Raw genomic sequence first — 24,128 nt, forward strand, 5'->3', positions numbered from 1 at the left:
CAGCTCTCTGCTAATATGCCTGGGAAAGTAGCAGAGGATGACCCAAGTCCTTGGCCCCTGCACCCATGTGGGAGACCTAGAAGAAGTCCTGGCTCCTGGCTTCAGATCAGCCCAGCTCTGGCCATTGAGGCCATCTGGGGAGTGAACCAGCAGATGGAAGACCTCTCCCTCTCTCTCTGCTTGTCTCCCTTCTCTCTTTCTGCCTTTCAAATAAATTTAAAAAAATTTTTTTTTAAGATTTATTTATTTATTTGAAAGGCAGAGTTACGGAGAAGCAGAGGCAGAGGCAGAGAGAGAGAGAGAGAGAGAGAGAGAAAGAGGTCTTCTATCCTCTGGCTCACCACCCAGATGGCTACAGCGGCCAGAGCTGCGCCAATCCGAAGCCAGGAGCCAGGAGCTTTTTCCAGGTCTCCCATGTGGATGAAGGGGTCCAAGGACTTGGGCCATCTTCCACTACTTTCCCAGGTCATCGCAGAGAGTTGGATGGGAAGTGAAGCAGCCAGGACTTGAACTAGTGCCCATATGGGATGGCAGCAATGCAGGTGGTGCTTTACCTGCTATGCCACAGCGCCGGCCCCAGTAAACAAACCTTCAAAAAGAGATTAAATGAAGACAACTGGCTTCTTGAGTGGAAGGGGGGAAAAGCTACCTTCAAATACCTCATGTCAAAATAGAATCCTGGGGCAGGGATTTGGCCTGATTAAGATGCTGCTTGGGATGCCCACGTGCCATAGTGGAATGCCTGGGTTCAAGTCCCAGCTCCACTCCCAATTCCAGCTTCTTGCTAATGTATACCCTGGTAGGCAACAGGTGATGGCTCAAGGAGCTGGGTCCCTGACACCTCCATGGGGGTCCTGGATGGAGTTCCTGGCTCCTGGCTTTGGCCTGGTTCAGCCCCAGCTGCTACAGGCACATGGAAGAGTGAACCAGTGGATACGAGTTCTCTCTCTCTTTCTGAACCTCTGACTTTCAAAAAAAAAAAAAAAAAAAAAAACTTTAAAAAAATATTATAATAAAAAATAAACTGTTGAGGGAAACATTTAGATGCAAGTAATGAAATTATGCTAGGACTAGAAAAAGCGCTTATGTGTAAGTTGTCAAACCCTGAGCCAAGTAACAGGCCTCGGGACCTCAGACATTCCCCTGGAGGCTGTCCTGTCCCTCCCACCAAACACACTGTGTTCAGTCTGTATCGCTGAGCTCTGGTTGCTGTGGATTGTTCCTTCAGGACTTTGGTAGCTTGTTCTGACATCGCACGGCTGTGAGAAACATCCAATCTGATTTCTCAGTCTCTGAAATAACACCTGTTCATAAGATTTCTCATGAGATGGGGAAAATGCACCCGACAAATGATTCACATGGGCCGGTGCCATGGCTCACTAGGCCAATCCTCCGCCTGCAGCGCTGGCACACTGGGTTCTAGTTCTAGCCCCGGGTCGGGGCGCCGGATTCTGTCCCGGCTGCTCCTCTTCCAGTCCAGCTCTCTGCTGTGGCCCGGGAAGGTAGTGGAGGATGGCCCAAGTCCTTGGGCCCTGCACCTGCATGGGAGACCAGGGGAAAGCACCTGGCTCCTGGCTTCAGATCAGCGCGGTGCGCCGGCTGTAGTGGCCATTTGGGAGGTGAACCAACGGAAGGAAGACCTTTCTCTCTGTCTCTCCCTCTCACTGTCTAACTCTGTCAAAAAAAAAAAAAAAAAAAAAGATTCACATGTGTTACATGTTTGTGAAAACTAAAATCAATGATTAATAAGCTCATATAATGCAACATTTGTAGACATGTATATTAAATGCTAAAATAATATAGTAATAAATATGATAAATTTAGTAAAATGTTAGAATAAGTACTTAATTATTTACATTTAACAACTTTGTTTTTTTTTTTTTTTAAAAGATTTTTATTTATTTATTTGAGAGGTAGAGTTACAGACAGTGAGAGGGAGAGACAGAGAGAAAGGTCTTCCTTTTGTTGGTTCACTCCCCAAATGGCCGCAATGGCTGGAGCTGGGCCGATCCGAAGCCAGGAGCTTCTTCCCAGCCTCCCACACGGGTGCAGGGGCCCAAGCACTTGGGCAATCTTCTACAGCTATCCCAGACCACAGCAGAGAACTGGATTGGAAGAGGAACAGCTGGGACTAGAACCGGTGCCCATATGGGATGCTAGCGCTGCAGGCGGAGGATTAACCCACTGCGCCACAGTACTGGCCCCATAACTTTGTTTTCTAGGGCAAGAAGTATTTTATTTTGGGTTTCAAACATTTTCATAGGTTTTTGAGAAGTTCCAGGGCCAAAGTCTATGATCACACTGTTTTCTGAATTACATGGCCCAAATATTCCCACATGTGATGTGTAGCTCAGACACCATGAGCAGAAGAACTGATAAATCTAAATACACAGAAACTTAAAAACGATGATTTTTTTTTTTTTTTTGACAGGCAAAGTGGATAGTGAGAGAGAGAGAGAGACAGAGAGAAGGGTCTTCCTTTTTGCCGTTGGTTCACCCTCCAATGGCTGCTGTGGCCAGCGCATCGTGCTGATCCAAAGCCAGGAGCCAGGTGCTTCTCCTGGTCTCCCATGCAGGTGTAGGGCCCAAGGACTTGGGCCATCCTCCACTGCCTTCCCGGACCATAGCAGAGAGCTGGCCTGGAAGAGGGGCAACCGGGACTAGAACCCGGTGTGCTGGCGCCGCAAGGCAGAGGATTAGCCTGTTAAGACACGGCACCGGCCAAAAACGATGATTTTTAATACAAAATCTGTTCCCCATCTGGGGAGTGAATCACTGGATCGATCGATCGATCTCTCCCCCCTTCCTTCCCTCTCTCTCTAACTCTGCCTTTCAAATAAAATAAACAAATCTTTAAAAAAAAGAAAAAAAAAAAGAAGTGTGTTTTCTGGGTCAAAGGATATACCCATCTTAAATATTGGCAAAAAGCCTTCAAAATAATTGTGCCAATTTATAAAACAACCTTCACCCACACACCCATGCCAGTACGAGATATGATTTATCTTTTTTTTTTTTTGCCAAAGTGGCAGACACCAAAACAATATTTTTATGTTTTCTTCAGCTTTCAGTAAGGGTGGTGTTGTCCATATTTTCAGACCTTTACTGGTTAGTAGGACTTGTTTGTCTCATTCGTAACATCTGTTGTCCATTATTCTTTTGGATTCTTAATTTTTGGTTTGTAAAAGCTTTTTAAATTTAGAGATATTAGCTCTTCTCTGTTTACAACTATTTTCATAATTTACTTTTGTGCATATTTGTGTTTTCAGGAGCCAGCACTGTGGCACAACGGGTTAAGCCAGTAATGGTGCCATCTCACATCGGAGCACTGGTTCGAGTTCCTGCCACTTCACTTTCCTTCCAGCTCCCTGCTAATGTGCCCGGGAAAGCATGGATGGCCCAAATGCTTGGGCCCCTGCACCCACATGGGAGACTTGAATGGAGTTCTGGCCTTCTGGCTACATCCTGGCCTAGCTCTGGCCATTGTAGCCATTTGGAGGGTGAACTGATGAATAGAAGTTCTCTTTTTCTCTCTCTTTCTCTCTATCACCCTGCCTTTCAAATGAATCTTTAAAAATACTTTTGGATAAGTGCACAAAGAATAGATATTCATAAGGATCTGTAATGAAACATGGTGACTTTTGAACACCCTAAATATACATCAATGGAAGAGTATTTAAATTATGAAATCAACACACAGAATAATATAGCCTACTATTAAAACAACAAGGTAGGTTATATTATGACATGTGAAGTTGCCAAATAATATACAGTGAGAATCTATTTATGTATTGTTTATATAATTAAGGCCATATGAGAGTCAATATTTATGTAAAATCAGGAGGAATAAACTTCTAATTTATTTGAGACTCATGTGATGTTTTCACGCTCTCTGCATTTTCTCTTTTTGAAATGAAAAACCATGTTGCCACATCAGCTGCTCTACCAGCGCAAACCAAGGAAGTAACACCTCCTCCCAATCTCTCCTGGCTGTTCCCTTCCCAACCTCTCATGGCTGCTCCCTCTATTAGGTTTTCACAAATTTGGTGCATGGTTTTTAGTTTGTTTTTTAACTGAAAGATGTACATGGGTCAGAGGCTGGCTGGTTCTCACAAAGCCCTGGTCCTGGGACTGCAGGGGCATGTACGCGGCTGGATGAAGCAAACGCCCCTGACCATGGAACCCCGCGGAATGCGGTAGCTACTCTCGGTGCCTGTACACCGCTCTGCTTTCGCTGGAGCTCATGCTGTGTCTGTGGCTTTACTGGTAACTCAGTTCCCAAGCCTCCCCGTCCTCTGCCTGTAACTCTTCCTTCAGAATACCTACACAGAGGCTATCCATCATCTACCTGAGCCTCTGGCGAGCCTGGGCTTGACTGCCTGCCCGTGGGTGCGCAGCTGTGTCCCCGCTGGCAGCCGCACACGTGGCTCTGGCCCCTCTCTTGGGGTCCCTCCCCCAGCCTGAGAAAGGGTGTACGCAGACCTTGCACCCTTGGGCAGCTCACAGTGTCTTCCTCTCCCATCTCATCAAGCGTTTGGCTAGATGTCAACTTCTAGCTTAGAAAATATGTTCCCTTGCAATGTGAGAGGTATCGCTCTGCAATCTTCCAGCTCCCGGTGCTGCGGGAACGCCTGAAGCCGTTGTAATTCCTGTTTCTTCCCAGGAACCTAACTTTCCTGTCGGGATCTCTCTCGGCCTCACTTGGTCTGAGACTGATCTCCATGCTGTGGTGTCTAAGGTACAGGTTGATTTTCATCCACTCTTCTAGGCAGCTGGTGGGCTGTTTCACCCTGGAAAATCCTGTCTTATGGGGAACTGCACTCCTTTGTTGATAATTCCCATCCCTTCCCACTGTTTTTCTGATACACTTGCCATCTAGATGTTGGACTTCTACCCTTCAGTCTTCTGAGTCTTCCCTATTTCCTTTCTGTCTTTTGTTTTCTGGGATGCTTACTCACCTGTATCTCCCAACATTGCTACTGATCTTTTTAACGTGAATCATATTTATAAGAGTTCCTTCTGTTCTTTTTTTTTTTTTTTTTTAAAGATTTATTTATTTGAAAGGCAGAGTTACAGAGAGAGAGAGGCAGAGACAGAGAGACAGAAAAAGAGGTCTTCCATCCACTGGTTCATTCTCCAAATGACAACAGATGGGGGCTGGGCCAGGTTGAAGCCAGGAGCTTAATCTGGGTCTCCCTCTTGGGTACAGGGGCCCAAGCACTTGGGCCATCTTCCTCTGCTTTCTCAGGTGCATTAGCAGGGAGCTGGATCAGAAGTAGAGCAGCCAAGACTCAAATGGGTACCCATAAAGGATGCTGGCATTGCAGGCAGTGCCTTAATCTGCTACTCAATGCTGGCCTCATATACTTTCTTTCCAAAAAATTATATTTTGGGGCTAGTGCTTCGGAGTAGGTTAAACCTCTGCCTGTGGTGCCAGCATTCCATATAGGTGCTGGATCGGATCCCAGCTGCTCCTCTTCCGACCCAGCTCTCTGCTTATGGCTTGGGAAAGCAGTAGAAGATGGCCCAAGTGCTTGGGCCTCTACACTCATGTGGGAGACTGGAAGAAGCTCCTGGCTCCTGGCTTTGGATCAGCTCAGTTCCGGCCATTGGGGCCATCTGGGGAGTGAACCAGTGGATGGAAAAACTTTCTCTCTGTCTTTCCCTCTCTGTTTATAACTCTGCCTCTCAAATAAATTTTTTTAAAAAGTATTATTATTATTATTATTTTTTTTGACAGGCAGAGTGGACAGTGAGAGAGAGAGACAGAGAGAAAGGTCTTCCTTTTGCCGTTGGTTCACCCTCCAATGGCTGCCGCGGTAGCGCGCTGCGGCCGGCGCACCGCGCTGTTCCGATGGCAGGAGCCAGATGCTTCTCCTGGTCTCCCATGGGGTGCAGTATTTTTTATGTCATGGATACATTCAATTCTCTTATCTCTAAGGATTTCCATAGCATTTTTAAAAAAGATTTTATTTATTTACTTGAAAGAGTTACAGAGAGGCAGAGGCAGAGAGAGAAAGAGAGGACTTCCATCTGCTGGTTCCCTCCCCAGATGACCGCAGTGGCCGCAGCTGCGCCGATCTGAAGCCAGGAGCCAGGGGCTTCTTCCAGGTCTCCCATGTGGGTGCAGGGCCCAAGCACTTGGGCCATCTTCTACTGCTTTCCCAGGCCATAGCAGAGAGCTGGATCGGAAGTGGAGTAGCCAGGACTTGAACTGGTGCCCTTATGGGATGCTGGCACTGAAGGTGGCAGCTTTACCCACTACACCACAGCGCCGGCTCCTATATAAGCATTTATACATATTCTTTCCTCTCTCCTCATGGTCTATTAGTCTAACTCTATATTTTTCTGGTTTCATTTATTTGTCTTTGTATACTTGAGGCTTTCCCTAGATGTCTTGTGATTCTTGATAGAGTTACAAGTGGAACACTCAAAACAGAATTGAAATTTTGGTGCCTTTGGTGGGGTTTCTTGACTAAGGCCCACCTGTGGTTTGGTCAGGTCACTTCATTGGAAAATTTCTTGTGCCAGTTCTAGAAAATTCTAGCTAAGAGTCAGCATCATTTTGGGAGCCAATTTAAGGGATAATGTTGGAGATCTCAACATTCAAATGGCAAGTGTCAGGTATTCCTCTCATGTTTTCAATGTGGTACTCCACAGTAAACTTGGCCTGGTGCCCATGTGCACAGACCCTCTCTTACCCTCTGAGAGGATAAGCCTCAATGGGGTGCGGGGTGCCAGGCTGGTTAGTGGTAGAAGAGCCACAGGCACTGGGAGAGGACCGTGAGCAGAGGGGGGTGTTTATAGGATGCCAACCAGTCTTCTGGGTTCGCTTGATCATGACCTCCATGTCCAGAGATACACAACATCACTGGTCCCACTAACCCCAAGTCTTTTTTTTTTTTTTTTGACAGAGTGGATAGTGAGAGAGAGACAGAGAGAAAGATCTTCCTTTTTTGCTGTTGGTTCACCCTCCAATGGCCGCTGCGGCCGGCGCATCGCGCTGATCCGAAGCCAGGAGCCAGGCGCTTCTCCTAGTCTCCCATGTGGGTGCAGGGCCCAAGCACTTGGGCCATCCTCCACTGCCTTCCCGGGCCATAGCAGAGAGCTGGCCTGGAAGAGAGGCAACCGGGATAGAATCCGGTGCTCCAACCGGGACTAGAACCCGGTGTACCGGCGCCGCAAGGCGGAGGATTAGCCTGTTAAGCCACGGCGCCGCCTAACCCCAAGTCTTAAGCAGAGGTGGGAGTATGGATCAGTTTCTTCTTAGCTGACCCATGACCAGTTTCAGTCCCAGCTTTCTATCTCAGCAGTCTCTTATCCACCTGCTTTCAGGCTTCTTGCTGCTGTGTCTTTGTCCATTGTTTTTGTTTTTTTTTTAAGATTTTTTTTTTATTTGAAAGGCAGAGTTACAGAGAAGCAGAGTATCCATTCTTTTTAAAAGTCCTTCACTCTTGTTTTAGAATGACTTGTGGAAGTAGGAGTCAACACATCTTCAATCTGTCATCTTTAACTGTCTTTCATCATGTATTTTAAAAATGTTTTTACTGAATAAGAAGTAGTATCTGCTCTGTCAGAGAAAATTCTATAAAACATAAAGAAATACAATTTTGGCATTTTCCATTCAGTTTTTTCTTTTTTAAAAAAGGTTCAATTAATTGATTATTTAAAAGGCAGAGAGAGAAAAAGAGATCTTCCATCTGTTAGTTCACTCCACAAATGACTGTAACAGCCAAGTACTGGGCCAGGACAAAGCCAGGAGCCAGGAACTCCATCCTGGTCTCCCATACGGTGGCAGGGGCCCAAGACCTTGGGCCACCCTCTGAAGCCTTCCTAGGTGCATTAGCAGAGAGCTGGACTGGAAGTGGGACAGCCAGAACCGGAACCTGCACTACCAAGATGGATGCCAGTGTTGCAAGGATGGCTTAACTCACGGCCCCACGACATCCCCTCTACCTTTTGTGACATTGCTGACTTCACATTATACTTCCCGCAGTGTTAACCTCCCCAGTCCACCGGATCACCCCCACCACCATTTCCAACAGGTCTCCGCAATCCCCATCTTAAACAAGCCCGTCTGCTGCCCATGTGTCTGCTCCCCACTCACAGCTAAGCCTCTAGAAACAACGGTCAACAGTGCCCTCTCCCTCCTCACATGTTCATCAAGCTCCCACTGCCACTCTGCCACCCACATCTGCCTTGCCGAAGCCACTGATGAGTTTTCAATTTGCAAATCCAAGGGTCACTCCTTAGTCTCTGTGTTACTAAGCCACAGAGGAATTCAATGTGGCTCACCACCTTCCTCTCTACAACCCTGTCTTAAAATACCCAGTGTGGCTCTATCCTAATTTACCGATACCTCTCTGCTCTTAGTTTCTTTTGATTCTTCTGGTTCCTTCTTCCTACAACAGTCGTTTTTAGACCTGACCACGCAGGAGAAGCACCTGGGATGTACAACACCTGGACCTCATACCAACCCACACACTGCAGACTCTCAAACCTGCTCCAAAGGTCTGCAGGGTGGGGCGGTGCTGTCCTCTCTTCTCCCTCTATAGACAGAGCAAACCCAGTCTAGGCTAACAACGTGCAAATGCCCAAATGTCTGCATGCCAAAGGTCTAAGACCTCTTTTCTAGAACTCCAGGATCCTTAATTCAGCTCTTTCTCAACATGTTCTCCCTGATGTCTCACAGGGATTGCAGACTGAATGCTCAAAACCAAACCCATGGGGCTGGTGCTGTGGCACAGCGGGTAAAGCTGCTGCCTGCAGTGTCGGCATTCCATATGGAGGCCGGTTCAAGTCCTGGCTGCTCCACTTCCAATCCAGCTCTCTGCTATGGCCTGGGAAAGCAGTAGAAGATGGCCCAAGGCCTTGGGCCCCTGCACCCACATGGGAGACCCAGAAGAAGCTCCTGGCTCCTGGTTTTGGATTGGTGCAGCTCTGGCTATTGTGGCTATGTGGGGAGTGAACCAACGGATGGAAGACCTCTCTCTCTCTCTCTCTCTGCCTCTGCCTCTCTGTAACTCTGTCTTTCAAATAAATAAATAAATCTAAATAAATAAATAAATAAATACTAATGTGAGGCCATAGCTTTCCTGGAGCTCATTAAAAAAAAAAAAAAAAAAAAAAAAACCAAAAACAAAAACAAGAAAAACAAACCCACATGTTTCTCCAAATCTAAACCTCATGCTGTCCTCTTCTCTGTTACTTAAGTCAGAGGCCCAGGAGTCCTTGCCATCTCTCACACACGTGCACATATATACACGTTCTACACCACCCAATCACAAACCCTGTTCTGGTCTAATGTCAAAATAGATCTTGCCAACAGCCATTTTTCTCCCAGGGCTATGCTAAGGTCTCCTATCTGTAAGACAAAAAGAACCCCCAAATGCCCTCTGAGCTTCCAGTCTTTTCTTCCTCCAATTAGTTCTTGGAAAAAATGGGAATTTACTTGTTTCTTAGGTTTCCACTAAATGCAGCCTCCTCAGAGAGGCCTTTCTGGGTCTCGGACGCAGTCAGGTCTCCACGCTGTACGTCTCAGAGCCCTGTATGTTTTTCATCATAGTTCTTCTGCAGGTGGTTTCTGTGTTTTTACAGATGGGGGCAGGGAGGCGGCGGTGACTGTGGTGGTTCAAACAGGACTGGGCTGCCAAGACGCATGGAGACATTCAAAGTCTGAACTCCTATGTTAATGTAGGGGACAGTGCTGTGGCACAGTAGGTTAATCCTCCACCTGCGGTGTCAGCATCCTATATGGGCGCTGGTTCTAGTCCTGGCTGCTCCACTTCTGATCCAGCTCTCTGCTAAGGCCTGGGAAAACAGTGGAGGATGGCCCAAGTGCTTGGGCCCCTGTGCCCACATGGGAGACCTAGAAGAAGCTCCTGGCTCCTGGCTTCAGATCGGCGCAGCTCTGCCCATAGCAGCCATCTGGGGAGTGAACCAGTGGATGAAAGATTCTCCCTATCTCTCTCTCTTTGTAATTCTGACCTTCAAATAAAATAAATAAACCTTAAAAAAAAAAAAAGACAATGGATTAACATTAATGGATGATGGATTAAGGCTGGAAACTTGATCTAATTATGGCACCTGGTAGGTGTACTTAGTGCGAGGTTTTGGGTCGCTGGGGGCTTGCCCTCAGCAGGTAGTTGGTTATATAAGCAGCGTGTGCTTTCTGTGTCTCTTTCCTCTGCATGAGTTCCACCACCCACCATCCTCATCAGACGCCAGAATAACAGGGCCACCTGATCTTGGACTCCTGCAAATTCTGAGTCGAAACAAACCTTCCTTCCTTCCTAGAACGGTATTTTAGTTACAGGGATGAAAAGCTGACTAATACAGCTGTTAACATTAACATCTCCACTGGACTGCAAGGCTGAGGGTGAGGGTCTCTGGAGGACGTGGCTCCTGACACAGTACCTGCTACAGAACATAGCTGTGAACTAATAAACCTTTAAGTGAAACACGCTCTCCAAGCCCCTCATAAATAGGATTTCTGTGACTATATACCTGTCCATTGTAATGTGATGTACATTTATAATATTGACCTATATTTTAGATTCTCTTCTATGCTGCAGACTCTCAAAAAGGGAATTATTAGGTTGAGTGCACACACATCTGAAATATTTAAAACATATTTTTAGAGCTGGCATTATGGCGCAGTGGGTAAAGCCGCTGCCTGTAATACAGGTCATATTGGTGCTGATTTGAGTCCCGACTGCTTCACTTCCAATCCAGCTCCCTGCTAATGCACCTGGGAAAAAGCAGTGGCAGGTGGCCCAAGTCTTTGGGCCGCTGCATCCAAGTGGGAGACCTGGATGAAGCTCCTGGCTTGGGCCTGGCCCAGCCCTCACTGTTGTAGCCATCTAGGGAGTGAACCAGTGGATGGAAAATATCTCTGTCTCTCCCTCTCTTTCTGTAGCTCTGACTTTCAAATAAATAAATAAATCTTTATTTCAAAAAACTTTTTTTTTTTTTTTTGACAGGCAGAGTGGACAGTGAGAGAGAGACAGAGAGAAAGGTCTTCCTTTTGCCGTTGGTTCACCCTCCAATGGCCGCCGCGGTAGGCGCGCTGCGGCCAGCGTACTGCGCTGATCAGATGGCAGGAGCCAGGTGCTTCTCCTGGTCTCCCATGGGGTGCAGGGCCCAAGCACTTGGGCCATCCTCCACTGCACTCCCGGGCCACAGCAGAGAGCTGGCCTGGAAGAGGGGCAACCGGGACAGAATCGGTGCCCCGACCGGGACTAGAACCCGGTGTGCCGGCGCCGCAAGGCGGAGGATTAGCCTAGTGAGCCACGGCGCCGGCCTCAAAAAACATATTTTAAGATTACAAAACATCATATTGCTTTCTACACAGACAAAAACCAGGTGCTCTCTGAGCAGCACTGTATGCTGGTGTGGATTTCAGCAATCCTCTAGTTTGTTAGGGACAGACTGTATCTGGTCTCCCTGGGCCCCCTGACCAGCCTTGTAGGGCTGTGAATGGGAGCCCCTATTCATCCGGAGTACTGACAACTCAGTTGATATCTGAGTTGTCTTGGGATCTCTTTGTCCTTAGGGATCCAAACTTAAATGATGGTTTACTGAACGGATTTACTTAGCCTGTTTATGAAATTGTCATGTCTAAGATATTTGGAACTCTGAAAATTATCAGTTTTCTAGACTTTTCCCCCAGCAGCATACCTTTGGGTCTGGCCCAGGGCTGGTTGTGCTGCCATTACTGGCAAGGGAGGAACAGGTTACCATGGGCACCGTGGAGGCACTGACACTGCAGCTTCACGGACTCATCCAGTGTTGCAGGGCCAGGGCCTTGGGTTGAGCACAGGGCCAGGTGGAAGGCCTGCTCTGTGCAGCAGTGGTTCCTATTCCTCCCCTGCCCACCTCCTGCTGCAGGCTCCAAGGTGCTGGAGATGGCTGATGGAACACATGGAAAGGTTCAGCCACACAAGGATGCCTCTGTGAGGCTGCCACTCTCGACAGAAACTCAGGCCATGGATGTGACCGTGCCAGAACAAACCCAGTTGGAGCAGAGCGGGCTGGGGTTATTGACGTTTTGATTCTGACCCCATTCTGCGGGAGGCCCATCTGTGATGAGGGAGTGAAAAGCAGACAGAGAAAGAGGACGGAGGCTCTGCTGCCCTAGCCTTTCTAAGAAGAGGCTACAAGAGCAGCATCTGGACCACAAGACCCCACTGGTACGTCACACTGCCTTTTAGGATTTTTAATCACGAATCCTTTCTCCCAAATTCTCATTCTTTGTGTTCTTTCTTATTTTCTCTATGTGGATCTCTATTCCCACTTGGGATGTTGCCACTCAAACCTAGAAGGCATAGACTGACTTTCCTCCAACCAAGATCACCCTGCCCTGTGCCACGCTGGCCTCAACTCCTTGTCCTCATCTACTTTCAAATTCATCTTTTGGGGCGAGTGTTTGGCCTAGTGGTTAAAACATCCACATCTTGCATTAGAGTACCGGGGCTCCATTTCAAACTTCCTGCTAACACGCACCTCTGGAGGCAGGTGATGGCTCCAATGCTTGGGTACCTGTCACCCACATGGAGCTCCCAGCTCTTGGCTTCAGCCTGGTCCAGTCCTGGTTGTTGTGGGCATTTAGGGGAGTAAACCAGTAGATGGGAGCTCTTTCTCGAAATTAAAAAAAAAATCTTTAAAAATATTTATTTATTTCAAAGGCAGAGTTAGAGAGACAGATAGACAGAGAGATATTCCGTTTACTGGTTCACTCCCCAAATGGCCCCAACAGCCAGAGCAGGGTCAGTCCGAAACCAGGAGACAGGAGCTTCTTCTGGGTCTTCCATGTGGGTGCAAGGGCCCATTTGGGTCATCTTCTGCTGCTTTCCCAGGCACATTATCAGGGAACTGGATCACAAGTAGAGCAGCTGGGACTTAAAATGGTGCTCATATGGGATGCTGGCACTGCAGGTGGCAGCTTAACCCTCCAAACCACAGTGCTGGCCCCAATTATTTTAAATATACAATTATTTAAAATGTAAATTAAATACATCTTTGTTGTCTGTTAGAACAAATTCAGGATCAGCATCTGCCCTTGATTTTAAAATCCAGCAAATTCCTGGAAACAATGACAGTGGATTTGTTTGGGTCACGCCACCACTTGTGTTTTCACTGGCTTCTGTCTCTCCTGCAAGTTCCCTTCCCTCTTACTACATGAGGCTGACATTATTCAGTGTTCCTGAACGTTTCCTTGGAGCCAGTTTATAGGTCCCCCATCCAAGACACCGATCTATAACAAGCCCTGACTGTGGTCCAACTGCGTTCTCCCCAGCTGGGTCGTCTTCCTTTTCCAGGGACAAGATCCCCAGCCGCGTTCAGTGTCGTCACATGTCACATGCACCCAGTCAGGACAAGGAAGTGCTTCGTCTCAAGACGGTCAAGTCAAAGCAGAGGCTCTGAGAGCTGACGTGGCACCATGAAGGCACTAGCAGTGTCTGTGGTCCAGCCACTGGGAAGAGTGACAGCCCAAGCGTACTGACCACAGCTGGTGTGTACTAAGCACTACTATGTGCCAGGCCCAACTCCGAAAAGAGAAGCATGGCTAGTAAGCAAAGAAGCTTCGTTCAAACAGACAGCCTGACACCAGGGCCCACCCTCGGGCCGCAGGGCCTCAGACTGGCCGTGCCTGGTGTGTGTCTGCTGGCCTGGTCTAACTGCTTCTCCGGACACTGTCTTGCTGGAACTGTGCATTGTAGGATATTTCTGGCAAAGTCCATTGCTGTCCTCCATCCTGCTACCGGCAAGCCGTAGGACTGAGGGATGTGGCCCTTCTCTGGGAAGCTCTGGGAGCTGTGAGCACTATTACCCTGATACAAATGGCTGCCTTTGAGTTTCTTGCTTTATTTCCTGTGAAGAATGAGGTGACAGTTGGTCATGTCAAGACACCTCTGAGGGGCCAGTGTTGTGGGGCAGCAGGGTGAACCGTCATCTGAAACACTGGCATCCCACGTTGGGAAGCTGGTTCAAGTCCCGGCTGCTCCACTTTCAATGCTGCTCCCTGCTAATGTGCCTGGGAAGGCAGCAGAAGATGGCCCAAGAACTTGGATGCCTGCCACCCACGAGGGAGACCTGGATGGAGTTCCTGATGACTCCTGGCTTCAGCTTGGCCTGGCTCTGGTCATTGTAGCCATTTGGGAAGCAAACCATTGGATGGAAGATCTTTTTCTCTGTAACTGCCTTTCAAATAAAACAAATGAACGAACAAACAAACCAAGAACACCTCTGAGGCGATGAACTCTAGTGCATTCCTATTTTTCAACAACCTGGGACACTGGTGAACACAGGGGCCCCCACGCAGCTCCCCACACCTGCAGGGCTCCTTGCTGCACACGGCTTGCTAACACATGCCTTCAGGTCTCCCCTTGGGCTCTATCTAGTGAAAGACACAGAATGCCAAGGTCAGAGCTGCCTGCCAGCCACTCACCAGTACTGGGGTCCGTAGGCGTCTCGCCTTCCTCCGAGTCCTCCTGCTCCTGCATGGCCGGCCTCTCCCCGCGCTCCATCTGTGACATGAGGTCTGGTTTGGATATTGCATAGTCTGGGCAGAAGGAAGGAAATAAAATACACTATACTATGGGGCGAGGTGGCCCTGGCTGCTGCTGGGTGTCATCTGCGGCCGTGCGGTGTCAAGGACAGCCCTTCTGCTGGGGGCCAGCAGAGCTGGAGAACAAGTGCCTGAGTGTCCAGCCTTCTTCCTTAGGGCCACTGTGTGCGTGCGTGTGTGTGGCAGGGGGAGGGCTCATGCTGCTCACAGGTGGCTGATGCCTGCCCAGGTTTTCACGTTGAGCACAAGAAAATTTATAAAGTAAAAAATGAATCCTGGTAACATAGAAAAGCCACAGTGTCGATGTTGTGGTGTAGCAGGTTGGGCTGCCACCATGTGGGCACTGGTTCGAGTCTCAGCTGCTCAGCTTGGGATTCAGCTCTCTGCTGGTGCACCTGGGAGAGCAGTGGAAGACGGCCCAAATAAGGGCCCCTGCCACCAATGTGGAAGACAGGTGGAATTCCAGGCTCCTGGTTTTGGCCTAGCCTAGTCCCGGCCACTGCAACCATTTGGGGAATGAGCCAGCAAATGAAAGATCTCTCTCTCTCTGTAATTCTGCTTTTCAAGTAAATAAAATCATTTTTTAAAAAGATCTATTTACTTACTTGAGGGGCAGAGTTACAGACAGAGAGGGAGGACAGAGAGAAAGGTTCACCTCCATCTGCTGGTTCACCTCCAAATGGCGACAACAGCCGGAGCTGCACTGATCCGAAGCCAGGGGCCAGGAGCTTCTTCTGGGTCTCCAACGTGGGTGCGGGGGCCCAAGAACTTGGACCTTCTTCTACTGCTATCTCAGGCCATGGCAGAGAGCTGGACTGGAAGCGGGGCAGCCAGGACTCAAACTGGCTCCCATGTGGGATGCCAGCACTGCAGGTAGATGTTCAATCTACTACGCCACAGCACCAGCTCCAGTAAAATCATTGTTAAAAAATCTAAAAGCCATAAAATAAAGTACTGATAATTAATTAATTAATTTAAAAAAACTTCAAGTTCTTGAGAAATTAAAAGATGAAGAAATCTGGAGGAAATATTATAGACATACATGCACATGCTTGTATCATGTATATATGATCTATATATAGCAAAATGTTAATACCCATAATTATATACAGAAACTCTACATCAATAAATCATTCAAAAGCAGGGTATGAACATCTAGTTTACAGAAGACATACAAAAGGCCAAAAAAGACATAAAAAGATGCATCAGTTCACAAACCATCAAAGAAAAAAGGCATTAAAAATGAGGTATCGTTTTTACCTATCAAAATGACAAATATTTATAATAGAAGAACCTCCGTTTGGGCCAGGTTTTTGGAGAAAGGGCATTTTCATACATGTTGCAAAAATACGAGAGCCCTCTGGAGGGTTCCAGGGCGGTAGCCATGAAACTGTACGTGTGCGTCCCTTTAACTCAGCAAGTCCACTTCTCAGAACGTGCGTCAGTGAGAAGTGAAACGTGGGGGGCACAAACACACGGGGATGCTCATCACCACACTGTGGGGCGGTGACAGGGGTTATGGTCTCAGAACCAGCCCACTGCTCAGCACAGCAGAGAGGCCAAAAGCCGGACGGTTCTCCGGCAACACCGCACTGTCTCTCCACGGAGGTGCGGGGTGTAGATGGGGAAGGGCGACTACATCCCACTGTTAGGTGGAATGGGCAAAGGGTCCCATCTGCGCCACGTGCATTGAGTGTGCACCACTGTATGCACCATGCCTGTATCTGCACACGCACAAGAAAGGAGGTCAAAAGGTCACAGTGGTTACCTCTGGGGGGTATGTAAGTCTACGTTGTTGAGTTTTCATAATCAAGCATATATTTTAGAGAGAAGAAAAAATAATTTTCAAAAGTGGGAATGCTAGCCTATGAAAAAAGTCCATGGAAAATCAACAATTCTAGCCAGAATCGAAGCTCTGTGCAATAGCAGTGTTGTTTCTGAACTTTTTTGTATAGGCCCAAGTCAGAGAAAAGGATGCATGTATAAGTAAAGAGCGTTTCTCCAGACTTTTAACCTTAAATATTCTTCCTGAAACAAGAACTCAGACTTTGGGGTAAGACGGATCCTAGTGGAACTGTCACTTCCTGATGGGGACCAGGGGCAGCCTCTAACTCCTCAGGTCCAGGCTCTTCATCTGCATGACAGGGACGAGGACCTGGTGGCCGTGAGCCCTCGGTAAATGACAGCATTCGGCCACCGGAATGTAAAACGGAGCTGTCACCCAGCTCTGGCTCCCTGACAGCAGGGCTGCGAGGACTGATGATGTGATTCAGCTGGGGCACAGGAGGCCCTGGGCGCGTCTGTCTCCTTCCACGGGGAGAACACTCTCAAGGTGTGTGACGCATGGGGTCTGTGCCGCTCCCTGTGCCTCCCGGCTCCCCTGCTCTGACCTGAGCCGCGCCGAGGATGCACGTGGGGAGGTGAGGACACTTTAACAAATTTGTGCTCCCTACAATTACGTCTGCCTGGTTTCCCACTACCAGCTCTACTGGGGTTCAGTGCTCCCCTAGTTTCCGATGCACCTCTCCCTGAGAGGCAGCAATGCCGTGTCCTTACCCATGGAAACCAGAGACTCATAGTTGCCCCTCATCACGTTCTTGTAGAGCTCCTTCTGCCACTCAGACAGGTTTCCCCACTCCTGCTCCGAGAAATGGACGGCGACGTCATCGAATGTCACGGGGACCTGAAACACAACTGGCTCCGCTCAGACCCACAGGATGGCAACCACCGCCCTGGGGCTGTCCATCCCTCGGGCTCCAGCCCACGGCCCCGGGCCACACAGCTCCTCCCCAGAACAGGTGCTCTCTGGGAGTCTGGCCTGGCTTCCAGGGCCAGGGACTCATCTAGTCTGGTCCTTTTCCCTTCTCCCAGCACGACTCCTGCTGCTCTGAAGCGTGGTCTGCAGCCCAGCAGCCACAGCACCACAGGGGACACGCCGCAAACGCACTCTCAGGCCCCACCCTGGACCTGCAGAATCAGTCTGCGGGTGACTCCTGGATAAGACCAAATTTGAGAAGTGTTGACCTTAGAACACAATGTTTTCTCCTTTTGTAAGGCTGTGTAAAAGGGCAGCAGCACAGAGGAATAGAAAGGAAATCTGTCTGCATTAGGCCCTTTTAGAACCTTCTGGAAAATACTGAAACCCAATTCTCCTCTAGTTTTTGTCAGGGTCCGTCTTTAAATCAGTTTTACTGGCATGAGCATGATTTGTAAGTGAGCTGGCTCGGTGAACGTTGAGCAGGACACAGCCTTCCTCCCTCCATGGGGCCGCTCCTCACTGTAGAGCCTCACCTCAGCTCCCACTGGCCTTTGTGCCCCCTTCTTGACCTCAGACGTCCCTGGAGGACCCTGCGCAACACCCTTCTAACCGACCCTCCTGATCCCCGGGCCACCTGCTGCCGGCCTCTGCTCGCAGCCGGGCACCATCACCTTTCTCTCCTCAACCATCGCCGTACGCTCCGGTTCAGACCGCTGCGCCGGGAAGCCCCCGTCAGGACGGACTTACCTTGGGAACTTCTCCATTGCTGCCGGGAGGCAGCCGCAGGATCCAGAAATTTCTGTTTTTGAGCAGGTTCTCCATGTTTTCCAGGCGCCGCTGCAGCAGCCCGTACTCCTGCAGCAGGGTGCCCAGGACGACCCACTTGCTCTCCAGATGGTTGGCGAACTCCACGGCCGTCTTCTCGCAGTCGGCTATCTTCTTTTCATTCGTCCCTGTCCTGCCCTCCAGCGTCAGCAGCCGCATGGCCTGGGCCTCCAGTTTCCTCTCCACCGCCTGGACGGCAGCCCACACGGCCAAGCGGGTGATCTCCGCCGTGGGCAGCGGCTGTTCCTTCTGGGCTGCAGACGAGATCTGGAAGGGGGTGTCCTTTTGGGAAACTGGGCTCTGGAGCAGAGGGTCCAGGTCGGTCTCTGGAACGGTGGGGGACAGGGTCAGGCGGTCTTTCTCAGGAACTTCAGGGGAGGGGAGAGGGGCTTCTTGATGGTGGGTGGGGTGGGACAGAAGGGAGACGTCTTGATCAGCAGCAGCTGGGGGAGGATACTGGGTCTCCTCCTGGGAAGCCAGGGTGCCCTGGAGGTGAGTCTCCTGCTCAGAGGTGGCAGGACACAGGAGTGCAGGTCCCTTCTGGAGAACACGTGGCATCCGGCCAGAAGTCTCTTGCTTGGGGACACCAGCAGTCTGGGGTAGGGAGCCTTGCCGGGGAACAGCGGGAGACAAAGATGGGGTTTCTTTGGGGGGAAGAACGCGGGACTGGAACAGAGTTTCTCGGGGGAGGCCAGCAGGAGCCTGCCGCAGGGGTTCTTCTTGGGGAACATTGGGGAATGACAGAGGTGATGACCGTTGGTTCTCCATGTCCAGCTGCTGGACCTGTGTTCAAGGGAAGAAAGGAAAAAGACAGGATTGAAGGCCACGGACTACAGCTGGCAAAATCAATCCCTAAAGTGCCCACATTAAAAGGACTTCTGTTTTGGTGGCCGTAAGATACACTCGGTCGACGTGACTCGGCCACTGACTGGGCCGTCAATTATATGAACAAGAAACAAACCATGGTGGTATCACCTTATGCTTTTCATAGAGCCACCTCTGGACTTGAGTGAGAACACCTGGCTTTCTACCTGACTTACAATTACCTGTGTCACCCTGGCTGGGTTATTTGACCTCCCTCTTCTCGGTGTCCTTGTCTATAAACTAAGAATAATACACCTGACACAGACAGACTATCTCAGTTGTTAGAACACTGAGCATAACACTCTGAGAAATGACACAGCAGAATTTTGTAAATGCCACACACAGGGTTACTGTGAAGGGCTTCGGGGCGGGGGTGTGATCATTAGTTGGGGGCCAGCGCTGTCAACGGAGTTAACTCGAACGTGGATTTGACATCTAGCCCCTGTTGCTTTTTATCAGCGTTATCAGGCGGGCACGGTACCCTGAGCTCTCTCCCTTACTTTGTCTAAGAGTGAGCACGCAAAATGATCTAAAGTTTCCCGGACTCCTGCTCTTTGGTCAAAGCTGAGCTGCTGGCTTGTCAGTAACTACAGGACATGTTTGACTTGGAGAACATCTCCTCATTTGTGCTCAGCCCTTCCTGAAGATGTTGCATGATGTTTTGCCATGCGCAGGGAGAAGAGACACCGAGATGGGCGGAGCAGGCAGGTGGTCACTGTGGTAGGCAGCTCCGGCTGCCTGGCTTCCCCTCTGTGGCTCCTGAGGTGGGGAATAAGGAAGACAGGAGGCCTGGGGGACAGAACGCATGACAGCCAGTTTTGTGACTTAGGTCAAGATCGGCGGGGACCAGAACCCAAATAAAGCTTCAGCTTCCTTTTTGGGATTCCAATGACCTTCGCTCCCCCTCTTTCCATCCTGCCCCAGGTTCTGAAACATCAGGGAGGGGAGGCCACAACCTGTGAGCGACCAGGCCTGTGTTTACCCAGCCAGACCGGCAATAGCTTTGTTGGAAATGAATGGAGCTTCTCCATGGTTCATCTCCTCCTCATCTTCTTTCAGAGAATCTGCTCAATTACTGCGCTCTCTATACAAATTATCTTTAAAGTAATTAAAACTTCCATTTTCCTTCTTTGAAAGCTGACGTGTCTCTGGTGTCCAGTCTTACATATAGTACCTACTCAACAAATATCTGCCGCGAGCATTGTTAAGGAAACGTTCATCAGGATAAACAACGAAGTTCCTGAAGTCCCCCATCGAAGACTCATCTAGACCTACTTTCTCCCTTCTACAGCCCCTTCCTACTGGTGTGCGTTCACTTAGTCACCACAGGCGGCTTCACTCAGAGCGTCACCCTTTCAAGGAATCGGTCAAAGATTCAAGAGCCAGTTCAGTGAAAGGCTTCCGAGGAAGTATGAGTTCCCCCACAGCTCTGCGATGGGAGCGCTAATTAGCTGAGAACAGCTAACAGTTATTCAGCATTTATATTCCCCACAAACTATGATAAGCATTTTAAAGGATTATCTCGCTTAATCCTCATACAAACCTAGGAACCAGGAGCCACCAGGACCACTACCCACACAGCCTGTGGAGACACCGAGGACAGATGGGCTCCACAGCCTGCAGGTTGCCTCCAGGCCCAACTGTCATCGCAGGTGGCTGGTAGGTATGTGCTCTGAATCTGTTTTACCTCCAAAATGCATAGGCTGGGGGATTATACAGAATTTTGCAAATATTTGCAATGAATTGACAAGACCCCTAAACTTGAAGGTTCATAAACACCCAAGCCACCTCTCAACCCTTGGCTACTAACAGTCAGGATAATACTGAAGGGCCCCTCAGCTAGGAGCCTCACTGGCAGGTAAGCAACTAGCCAACGCAACACAACAGGTACGTCACAGTCCTTTCTTCAGCGGGGGACTAGGGTATCTGCCTACAACTAGTAGGACGAAGGAAAAAAAATCCCCAGGGGCCAGGTTAGTCTCCCTGAGTAATACCGAGGTTTAACTGAAACAATGAAAAAAAAAAAAAAAAAAAAAGGTCCAGTGTAGGAAATAAAGGCAGAAGAGCAACACAAATTTCCCTTAAAGGAAAATTTAGCTTCTTTGCTCTCCAGTATTAGGCTGTCTCTTTCCATCTCTGGATTTGGAGATATGCAGAGGGATGAGGGGCCACAGGGCTTGTCCCCCGTCCTGTCCCCCAATGAAAACCCCCTGCTATAATGTCATCCGTCTCAAAACCTGGGGCTTGATCCTACCCCGAGCACAAACTGGTACAGAGAGGACCAGAGCTGTCCATGTATCTAAAATGAATACATTCTCAAACTGCTGGCTGGGGGATGGGAGTCTTCTGACAGACCCCACCCCCAGCCCTCCCCGGTGAATCATAACCGGACAGGGTCCTCCAAGATCCAAGCCATATTAGTAGAAACATAAATAACCACATGCATCTGACTTATTAAGAGAGCTGTGCCGTTCTGTTCTGTGACCCCATGTGATTCATTCAGAATTATTTATCATTCAAGGGGAGGCATTTAACCGTCTCTGCTTTTTTATTTTCCCAAGAGTTTCAAATTTGTTCTCATTATTTTTCTAAGAACGCGGAGGCCTTTTTAGGAAGCCATACAGATGCATATATGCCGTGCCCTCCTGGAACCAAACAGGCAACTGAGGCTCAGGCAGACTGTGCAGTCGCCCTCCTCAGCAGCACAGCCCGGGCATCGCGAAACGCAGGTCTGCAGGGAGATCTGAATGAATGTTCAGAACGGGCCACTGGAGAGCAGCTCCAGCCCTCAACCTGCCAGGGGCCCGCTCCCCAGACCCCAGCCGTCAGGAGTTCCGCCCTGGGCCCCACCGATGCAGAAGCTGGGGGCCCAGGCCCGACCGGGGACCGCGGACGGACGCGCTCGGCAGGGCGCAGTCTGGCCTCTTGGGCCACCTCCCCCACCTCCCCCGACGGGCCGCCCGGACCCCCTGCCCCCCACCCACCCCCCAGGAGAGGCCACCGCCGGGCCCCCAGCCCGCCAGGCAGGCCTCTGCGGGGCCGCGGGCGCCGTGCCCCCGAGGACTCGCTACGTGACCTTGGGGCAGGTGGGGCGGGTCGCTGCCAGGTGCCTGTGCCTCAGTGTCCCCGCTCTGCGAAACGGGAGACACGCGTCGGCGCCGCGCCCCGGCCGGAGAGGCTCGGCGGGGCCGAGCTCTGCGGAAAACGCGCCGGCGGCCACCCCGACGGACGCGGCGCCGGCTCCGCAGCGAGCGAGCGCGCCGCCGGGCGCCCCACCTCGGGGCCGCGTGTGTGTGTGTGTGCGCCGGGCCCAGCGCCCGCGCAGCCCCGCACGGACGGCGGCCGAGTCTCCGCCCGGACCCGGCCCGCAGCCGCCGCCCCCCCGGCCCGCGCTCGGCGGCGCGAGAGCCCCTCCGGAGCGCCCCCTCCCCCGCCACCGTCGCAGCGCGGCTGTCCCTTACCGAGACCCCAGGCCGGGCCGCCGAGCCCGGGACACGCAGGCCGTCCCCGGGGCCCCGAGGCCGCGCGTCCGTGCGCGCGCGGGCCGCCCTCACCGGAGCCGGGGCCGCCTCGGCCATGGCCCTGCGCTGTCCGGCCGGGGCCCGGGAGTCGCCGCCGCCGCCGCCGCCGCCGCCGCCGCCGTGCGCGGCCCCACGCAGGCCCGGCCGCCCGGTGCCCTCCGCAGGCGGCGCCGGCCCGGCCCTGCCTCCCCCGCCGGGGCTCGCGCGCGGCCGTCGGGCCCCGGCCTGCTCGGGGCGCGCGGGGCGGGCGGGCACCGAGCCGCGGAGCCCGGGCAGCGGCGTCGGAGCGGGGCGCGCGGCTGTGCGGGCGGCCCGGCCGGCTGCGCCCCGGCCGCGAGCTAGGCCCCGGCCCTCAGCAGCAGCAGCCCCCGGCCCGCGCGCCGCCCCTGTGCGGCCGCAGCTGCGACCCTGGCTGCGGCCCCGGCCCCGGCTGCGAGCTGCGCGGCCGTCCCGGCGCCTCTTCAGCAGGGGAGCTGCACAGCAGCTGCCATGTTGATACAAACTGCATCCTGGGAGGCATGTCCCTCTCAGGCCGTTTAAAGAGAAACACTCCGAGGCTCGTCGGAGGCTGCCGGAACCCAGACAGCTCCATCTACAGCCGGTAGGAGCGAACAGTGTCGAGCGAGCAGCCAGGCGGCGACGGACACGCCCTGAGCCCGGGCCAGCCCGTCGTGCCGCCCGGGCCGAACCGCGGGGGCCTCCCACCCCTCGGGGCCCTCCGGCCTCTCACCTGGGGGTCCGCGCCTGCCCCGGCACCCTCGGGCGAGGCCAGGAGGCGGGCGGGCCGAGGAGGAGCCGAGCGCGCAGCCCGGGCGACGTGCTGGGGTCTGGAGGCGGCTTGATTGGCTCCGACAGCCTTCCTCCCGCCGGCTCCCCTGCTCTCAAACCCAGAACCCGGGGTCGTTCCCTTTCAAAACCTGCGCTCACAAAGGGATCTAAGAAAGCCGTCACACCAGAGAAAGCCCGGAGTTCATGTGACCAGCGCCGTGCAGTCCGGGTCCCAGGGAAGCGAGCCGTGGTTCCAAGGGTAGCCAGGGGGTTGGGTGCTTTTGTGAAACGCCTCGGTGTTGTTTTCGACATGAAAGGACGGAATTCCGAGAATCGGAGAGTGCTGGGCTGGAGGGGGCCCGACCGATGGATGGGTCCTCGGGAGGAACCGGGCCGAGTGGGGAGCCACTTGTGTACCCCCAGGGCTCCGTTTCTGTCCCCTGTGTGAATGCACGCTCTCTCCAACCGCGAGGGGTGGCCCAAAAGGAACGGTGTTCGCTCCGAGTGGGCGACTCCCCTTGCTGGACAGGTTCACTTTAACACCTATTTAGTGAATGCCTACTGGGTAGCAAGAACGGGGTGCGGAATGCGAAAGGGGGGAAAAGTTCGTGGAAAATGCGTGTTGCCTCTCAGCTCCATTTTCCGTGGATGTTTTTGAACTGCCCTGGTGCAGGCAGGTGTCCAAGTCTACTAGTGATGAAACCCCGCTGGAAGTACGTGGCCCGGGGTGGGGGTGGGGAGTGGCACAGAATAGATCTGTTCCCCAGTGGAAGCCCATGGAGGGCAGGACTGGAGCTGGCCGTGGAAGGCAGCTGGCCGCTCAGCT

The 24,128-nt window shown here is 51.5% G+C and overlaps 1 protein-coding gene across 2 annotated transcripts in view; it reads right to left on the reverse strand.

Moving 5' to 3' along the window:
• The window catches only part of ZNF777 (zinc finger protein 777), a 32,275-nt gene extending 8,943 nt beyond the window's left edge, over nucleotides 1–23,332 (reverse strand). The window contains exons 1-4 of one of the 2 annotated variants that reach the window (XM_062193818.1): nucleotides 23,265–23,332; nucleotides 18,072–18,932; nucleotides 17,123–17,249; nucleotides 14,447–14,560 (exon numbers count right to left, since the gene is read on the reverse strand). In XM_062193818.1, coding sequence (XP_062049802.1) covers nucleotides 14,447–14,560; nucleotides 17,123–17,249; nucleotides 18,072–18,917 — 1,087 coding nt within the window. In that variant the 5' untranslated portion in view covers nucleotides 18,918–18,932; nucleotides 23,265–23,332. Of the gene's footprint in view, nucleotides 1–14,446; nucleotides 14,561–17,122; nucleotides 17,250–18,071; nucleotides 18,933–22,474; nucleotides 22,550–23,264 lie in introns of those variants that run through there. The other variant, XM_062193761.1, reaches the window with a different exon arrangement.
• Nucleotides 23,333–24,128: the final 796 nt, after the last annotated feature.

The sequence above is a fragment of the Lepus europaeus genome, chromosome 1 (genome assembly GCF_033115175.1).
Source record: "Lepus europaeus isolate LE1 chromosome 1, mLepTim1.pri, whole genome shotgun sequence".
In the NCBI taxonomy this organism is placed as follows: Eukaryota; Metazoa; Chordata; class Mammalia; order Lagomorpha; family Leporidae; genus Lepus; species Lepus europaeus.